Below are 8,184 nucleotides of genomic sequence, written 5' to 3' on the forward strand. Positions count from 1 at the left end.
GCGGAAACCAAGAGTTGGACGGTTAACTGACTGAGCCACCCAGGTGCTCCTACCCGGGGAGGATCTGAGAATTTCTGTTCCTGTTCATCCTTCACAGCCTTACCAACTGGAATGATGGCAGGCACCCTTTTATTTTTTCATCTTTTTGTTTTTGTTTTTGAGAGAGAGAGAGAGAGAGAGAGAGAATCCCAAGCAGGCTCCCTGCTGTCAGCACACAGCCTGACACGGGGCTCAATCTCATGAACCATGAAATCATGACCTGAGCCGAAATCAAGAGTCAGACGCTTAACTGAGTGAGCCACCCAGGCGCCCCTGGAACAATGGCAGGTGCCCTTTTAAAAGAGGCTCATTCCAACCAGATGTTGCAGTCTCTTGCACTCTTCTATTTACCCACTGTTTGTATACAATGATAATTTCCCCATAGTCTTTCAGCCAGTGACACTACCACACAGAATTCTGGACATCAGCGTACATCACTCGTTTGCAGGACCTGGGTACAGAATTCCTGCACCAGTGCTGAGCACGATACAGTATCCCCTGCAAAGCAGAGAACAATTTTATGTGGTTCCAAGAAGTACCAGAGGTTGTCACAACTGCCCCCTCTTCAGGGTGAGCTCCAACACCACAAAATGTCCTGTATCTAGGCTACAATTCAGCCACAAAACCTGACATAATTTTCCTACAGGCCTTGGGCAGCAATGCAAACAAGGACCAAACTAGAGAGAGGACTACCATCATCCCATCCCCCTGCAGTGCACAAACATTCCACTGTTCTGAAAGCACCCCATAAGCGTGAGTCTAACCCTCAAGATAAAGGCGACTCAAACAATAAGGCCTTTGTTATAGCACAAACCAGAATGACGGAGGCAGGCTGTTCCTGGGTTGGTGACTTGGAGGCTAAAAATTCCACAAGAGTCCCCAGACCAACAACATCCCTAAAAAGGTGACTTGGAAAGTCAGATGGAGTCCTCTGGACCACAACTGGGTCATCAGACAGAAAGGAATGAGTACTTTGGCTTCTCACATATTTACCACAAATGGGAAAACAGGAAGGTTTACTTCTCTGAACATGTCAAGATGGAGAAATGATACACGTGTGGCACCTGCCGTGTGGCAGAGGTGAATGGCTGCTGCTACAGAATCAACAGTAATGAAAACCTGACACGGGCCTACGCTGAAACATGCAATGCAGCTCCCACATACCTGCCATTTATTCTGATGTCTGGATGCATGAGGCTCAACAGGCAGATGGCCCCCTCAAAAGAGATCGCCTCGAGTGCTGTTACACTGAACAAGGAAACACATTTGCTACACAACTAAGTTGTTTTTGCCATGTGCACTTTGTGGTAATCAATGAGGTAAGGCCTTTGGCTAATGGCTTTCTCATTCAAGACACTCATAAGGCCCAATCCAGTATGAACTCTCTGGTGTCGAGTGAGGCCAGAGCTTTTACTAAAGGATTTCTCACACTGGTTGCACTTATATGGCCTTTCTCCAGTGTGAACCCTTCGATGGTCACTGAAGTTGGAGCTTCGCCTAAAGGACTTCCCACATTCACGGCACTCATATGGCCTTTCTCCAGTGTGAACTCTCTGGTGTTTAAGGAGCGCAGAGCTTTGGCTAAAAGATTTCCCACATTTGCTGCACTCATAAGGCCTTTCTCCAGTGTGAACTCTCAGATGTAGAACAAGGCTGCAATTTTGGCTAAAAGATTTCCTACATTCACTACACTCATAAGGCTTTGATCCAGTGTGGACCTTCTGGTGTTTTAAGAGACTGGAACTGTAGGTAAAGGATTTCCCACATTCACTGCACTCATAGGGTCTTTCTCCAGTGTGAACAGTATGGTGTTGCAGGAGTGCAGAGCTTTGATTAAAGGACTTCCCACATTCACTGCACTCATAAGGCTTTTCTCCAGTGTGAATTCTCCGATGCTGAATGAGGTTGGATCTTTGACTAAATGATTTGCCACATTCTCCACACTCAAAAGGCCTTTCTCCGGTATGAACTTTCCGATGGTTATTCAGGCTGTAACTTTGGCTAAAAGATTTCCCGCATTCACTGCACTCATAGGGCCTTTCTCCAGTGTGAACTCTCCGATGTTGAAAGAGGTTGGAGCTTTGGCTAAAGGATTTCCCACATTCCCCACACGCATAAGGCCTTTCTCCGGTGTGAACTCTCTGGTGTTTAATGAGGCTAGAGTTATGGCTAAAAGATTTCCCACACTCACTGCACATGTAACATCTTTCCCCGGGGAGGACTCTCTGGTGATGAACAAATGTGTGTTGGTTGCTGAGAGCTTCTGTGCAGTCTCCCCAGTGGTGTTGAGTTTTTCCCTTGTGGAAGGCTGCCCCACACTCAGTTCCATTGTTTGACTTCTCCCCAGTGTGTGTGGCCTGTTGCTGGAGGAATCCCGAGCTGACCAGGAAGTCCTTCTCAGTCTCCCCACAGATGAAGGGCTTCCCTGACACATGCCGTCTGCAGCTCTTTGCCACCGAAGCTCCACTCGCGCTGCTTCTGAAGGGCTGATCTCCAGTGTGCTCCCTCTGCTGCTGCCGAAGGTTTCCGCTGAAATAGACTCTTTTCCCATGTGTCCCACCAGTGTACACTTTCTCATCGAACTGGGTTTCCTGGTGCTCAGCCAACTGGAAACTGTCTTTCAAGACTGGAGCACACACCTCACAGGGGCTGGCCTTCTGGGGAGAAAGACCTGCCTTGGGAGTCCTGACATGTGACGCTCCTTCTACAGAAACGCTCTGCTCAGAAGGTGCCTCCTCATTCTCTGCTCCATGCTGACAACCTGAAAGCAGGAAATGCTGGTGAAGCGCACAGTGACTTTTGTGGGTGGGCAGCCCCACACATGTGTGTGTCTAACAAACCCAGACACGAGCCCATGAGATTGCTTATAGGACAAGAGGTTCAAGTGCAGGCTGAGGATGAGGCCGCTTAGCAGTACCGGGCCACTAATGATCACAAAATGGGGGTGGGGGGGGGCCTCATGAGGTGACATAAACAACACTGAGGACAGGCAGGGTCTACAAATAACTTTCAACAGGACCTAGTCTGCTGGGCAAAAGGGTGTGTTCAGGCCCAGGAAAATTCAACAGTGAAAGAGAAGCTGGTATGCAAGGGCTGTTGAAGAATCTATGTGCACCTCAGGACACGGTACACAGGAATCGATATGGAAAGCACCCCAAATAGAGCAGTGACAAAACCGGTCAAGATGAGGAGTCTAGAGAGGAACAGATGAGCCCAGGGTGGGAAGCAAGAGTATAGTGCTGAGTAGCAGTTGACCAGTCACCTCAGTGTGAAGAATGGGGAAGAAAAGGCACATATGAAGTGTGGGTGCCACTGTCATTACCAACGAAAGACCAGTCCCACGGAATAAGTTTCTGGTATGACATGTACACAGCCCTGGGGTCCTGTCCTTTCCCAGGTGTGTCACTGTTCACAGCCAGGCTCCCTCTGAGCCCATCCTGCTTTAGTTGGGTTCATATCTCTTCTGTGAACCACAACAGGCTCTCCCACCCCTCCCCCGCCCCGAGATGGGCAACTATGTGGCACCTGGATGATGCAAGTACTGAGGGGAAGACAGGAGGTGAGCAGCCGGCACTGACCAAGCACAGCTCAGTGCACAGCAGCACAAGGGAAAGAAAAGTTAAGTATCATAAAGAGAACCTCCAAGGAGGGTCCTGCAAGAACAGACCGTGGTCTACGTAACAGTGATGAGGTCAGTGATGGCAACCTCTGGCCCAAGCAGGAATGAGGAAATGTTAGCCAGAAGAAAAAGGCAGAACCTGGGATTCTCAGGTGCTTTGTAACTAGAAGAGTCACCTGGCAGGGAGAGGGCAAGCAAAGTGACTGGAACACTCCTGACCCTGGTTCTTTCCCTGAGAGGCTTGGCAGTAGCAGGTGTTGGGGCTGCTCAAGGAGTAGGCAGTGCCCATACCTCAGCCCAGCCAACCACACTGCCTACTCAAGAAAGTGGGGAAGGAAGCAGCGGTCATGGTCCTGATGGGAGGGCAGACCTGCCCTTGGGGGAAAAAGGGAAAGGGAGAGGCTAGCTCAGGGCAGAGGTGGGTGTGCAGACCTTACCCAGGGAGGTTACAAGTGCCAAGTTCTCCAGCATCACATCCTGGTACAGGCGTCTCTGAGCCTCCTCAAGGAGACCCCATTCCTCCCTGGAGAAGTACACGGCCACATCCTCAAAGGTCACAGTGCCCTGGCAAGATGGAGACAGATGAAACCATGAACAGCCTCTCCCCCAAAGATGGCAATCCATCCCCTACACATCTACCCCTCACCCATCTTCCTCCCAAGCATCCAACACAGAAGAGAAGCCAGGCCCCAGCACCGCTGGTGCCACTGTCTCCTCACAGGCCCAGTGATTACAGGCACCAGCGATGAGCAGATGAGGATAAAAAAGTAGCAAACAAGGGTCTGGCACAGAAGCATTCACTCATTTCTGCTAAGCAGTCCCCTGATACGGACAAATCATGTAATTCTCAATACCAGGGCCCTGGGGCACCAGGCATACACGCTCTGCAAGTACACATCACTCTCGAGGCTGCACATCCCTCACATTCCCAGACACAGCCACCACCAGCTTGCTGCCCCACACACCTTAGGCATCTCTTTGGCCTCACTACTGTGTGTTATGGTATCTCCACCACCTCTTCCTCACCCCGCTGGTGAGAGTGGGGTTGTGTGCTAGGGTTATGGGGATGGCAAACACAGGGCGCCTACCACCGGACAGATGACATCTACAGTTTTCTAACCATATACAGTCACAGTCTGGGAGAGGGGGACGCCACACGCTGTAAGGGTTAAATTGTACTGTAGGGCTAATGCTTAGCTTGAAAAATAACAGCTTTGTGTTGACACTGAAGGTTAAGAGATAACAGCCTTGCTTTGCTCTGGTAAACTACGCCTCATACTCTTGTAAATTAGGCTTCACCAATTAAGGAAACAAAAGTTCAAAGAAAAGAGCATCAGAGGCAGGGTCAAGGAGATCCACCGGTTGCAACTTAGAGGCAGAAAGTCTAAAGTAAACACCTCATTAGGCAACTGTTTCTAACTCATCTGGAACCTGTTTCTTTGTTCTGTTCCCAGGTGATGATAAAACGATGTGATGGGGTATAAAAACTCTGTACCCCGGCTGTTCGGGGCCGCATTCTCATCAAGAGTGTTGGTCCCGATCGGTCGGCCTTGCCTCTCATTGTAATAAACTTTGTTGTGACTGTCACTGGTGCCCGTAGCATTGTTTCAGGAGTCGTGTGGATGCAACAATGCGACACAGGGCCACACGGGGGCTGCACTCTGGGAAAGAGCCAACAGCCAGTGGTTGTGAGATCCAAGCTTTGTTACAGCAGTACAAAGAGGTGCCCTGTTTCCTGTGGGAAGAGGTCACTGGCTGATTTGAGTGACTCCACGGGCAGGTAGGGAACTGAAACCAACTAGAGGGCTACACAGGAACTGCTCCTGATCCCTGGATAAAAACGCTGTTTGGTTGGGAGATCTTACTTGTGGGAGCAGAGTGGGGAGGGGAAGCAGCACGCTGGCCGTCTGAGGCCCCCATGGTTCCCGGACATGGGTGCAGCACACAGTATTGGATCCTAGATTCAGGCCTTGCACCACAACCGACGACAGCATCCACGGGATGCTCTGCAAATTCAAACAGGACTGAATACTGCTATTGACTTCCCAGGACTCGCACAAAGTCACAGGCCCTAATCCTCCTATGACGGCTTCACTGCTTGGGTCTGTTCCTGGCCTCAGACTTGGGGATCTCAGATACCCACAGCCCTATTCCACTAGGTGCTGCACTTCCTGTCCCCAAAGCAACCACAACCTTCCTGGGTCCACCTAACCCTCATCCAAAGCCCAGCTCCATCAGTGGCCCACCTTACTGACCCTCACAAATGACCACATTTGCCCTTGACCTTATCCTCCGGGCTGAATGAAGCACCCCAGGCCCCAACAAAGTCCTCACAAAACCCTGGTGAGTGCACAGAGTGGTGAATGAACACCTGCTCTAGTCTGCGTGACATCTTGCCTCGCTTATCTATCCCTTGTCTCTGCATCCACCTCATGTCCACCATTGCCTTGGAAGCCTTAGCCACCTGCCAGACTATCCTGTCCCCGACATGTACTGCTCCCAGGACCACTTACCTGCCTCATTTGTGTTTGTGAAGCCTTAACCTATCGCCCAGGTACCCATGGCCCCCACCCTCCTCTACCTGGTCCCCTAGCAGCTTTGCAGTCATAACCTGAAGATTACCCGTCCTTTTATTTCTTATTTTTTGAGGCGGGGGGCATATGCGTGCATGTGCACGAGGGGGGCGGGGCAGGGGCAGAAAGAGAGAGAGAACCCTAAGCAGGCTCCACACCCAGCACAGAGCCCAACAGGGGGCTCGATCCCACAACCCTGAGACTATGACCTGAGCTGAAATCAAGAGTTGGACGCTCAACCGACTGACCCACCCAGGTCGACCGAAGATCACTCCCCTTAAACGTGACCATGGCTCACACACCTGTACCCACCTCATTTTGGATGCCTCCATCCTGAACCCTTCCCCTGATTTTTAGACCTATGCGCACATCTGCCCACATCACGCATCCATTCGGTGGGCTCTGAAACACCCCAGACTCTCAACATACCTAAATCAAATACTTCCTGATACTCCCCTCCCCGCAGTGAATATTACTTCTGCTGCATTCTTCATCTTAGACCATGGACCTTCCACTCCTACAGCTGCTAAGGCCTAAAACACTGGGTCATCCCCGAGTCCTGTATTTCACTCCTTCTCCCTCATTAGAGAATTCAGTTGCCCCTTTTTTTTTTTCAACGTTTTTTATTTATTTTTGGGACAGAGAAGGACAGAGCATGAACGGGGGAGGGGCAGAGAGAGAGGGAGACACAGAATCGGAAACAGGCTCCAGGCTCTGAGCCATCAGCCCAGAGCCTGACGTGGGGCTCGAACTCGTGGACCGCGAGATCGTGACCTGAGCTGAAGTCGGACGCTTAACCGACTGCGCCACCCAGGCGCCCCCAGTTGCCCCTTTTCAAACATGCATCCAGAGTCCAACCACTTTTCCCAAGCCACAACCCTGGTCCGTTAACCTTCACCTGGACGTTGGCATATCCTGCAGCCCCATCTTCCCTCCTGCTCCTTCGGTCCCACAGTCTGCTCTCCACTCTGCAGCCAGATGGAGTCTGGGAAGGCCTTATTAAGATCGCTTTCGGGGCGCCTGGGTGGCGCAGTCGGTTAAGCGTCCGACTTCAGCCAGGTCACAATCTCGCGGTCCGTGAGTTCGAGCCCCGCGTCAGGCTCTGGGCTGATGGCTCAGAGCCTGGAGCCTGTTTCCGATTCTGTGTCTCCCTCTCTCTCTGCCCCTCCCCCGTTCATGCTCTGTCTCTCTCTGTCCCAAAAATAAATAAACGTTGAAAAAAAAATTTTTTTAAAAAAAAGATCGCTTTCTGCCTCTGATTCACACCTCCTCATCACCTCCAGAATATACACCCAACTTCTCCGTTGTTCCAGCCGTGACTCCTGTCCCCCTGCTCTTGTTCCCACTTAGAAGGACAGCTGTGGTTTTCTGAACACCCTCAGCCGGTTAGACCCCTAAGCGCCTGCATATCTTAGAACCGGTTCCTGGCAGAACTCTCCACACCTGTTTAGGTCAGGTGCCACAGATGGAAACGCCATAAAGGCCGACAAGGACTTAGGATCCTCTGCTGGGGGTTTCCCCAGGGCCCCCAGACCCAAGCCTGGGGGAATGACACTTGAGAGCCCCAGGACACCACATCCAGAGAATATGGAGGTGGGGGGTCAGGGCCAGCGAAGGGCTGAAATACCCCCCAATGACCTGCGTAAGGTCCACAGCGCTTCTGCCGCAACGGGAAACTGTGCAGAGAGGCTGGAAATAGAGAAAAGAGAAATACAGAAAAATAGAATCCACGGCTGGGTTCGACGGGCTCACTCTTCCCGTACACGCTGGCCCTGGAGTCGACTGACTTCATGCTGGCTGTCTAACGTCTGTGCCTCAATGCTGTGTCCCCTCTTGCCAGCTGTGTCACCTGAACTAAGATCCAACCTCCCGATGCCTCGATGTCCTCATCACTCCCGTCCGGCCCGCTCTTCCTTTGAACCGCCTTTGGGAAACTGTTAAATCCCAAACGGA

General features: G+C 51.4%; 1 protein-coding gene across 1 annotated transcript; it reads right to left on the bottom strand.

Annotated features, from left to right (window-relative positions):
* Positions 1 to 1,316: 1,316 nt before the first annotated feature.
* Positions 1,317 to 4,215, bottom strand: LOC124522691 (zinc finger protein OZF-like). The gene is made up of 2 exons (XM_047094277.1): positions 4,096 to 4,215; positions 1,317 to 2,800 (listed from the first exon to the last, which is right to left on the bottom strand). Exons 1-2 carry the CDS (start codon positions 4,127 to 4,129, stop codon positions 1,317 to 1,319), a joined length of 1,518 nt encoding a protein of 505 aa, XP_046950233.1. The 5' UTR covers positions 4,130 to 4,215.
* Positions 4,216 to 8,184: the final 3,969 nt, after the last annotated feature.

The sequence above is a fragment of the Lynx rufus genome, unplaced genomic scaffold, assembly GCF_022079265.1.
Source record: "Lynx rufus isolate CCGP_SWC_20201006 ecotype Redwood Valley unplaced genomic scaffold, mLynRuf1.p SCAF_39, whole genome shotgun sequence".
NCBI classification, from domain to species: domain Eukaryota; kingdom Metazoa; phylum Chordata; class Mammalia; order Carnivora; family Felidae; genus Lynx; species Lynx rufus.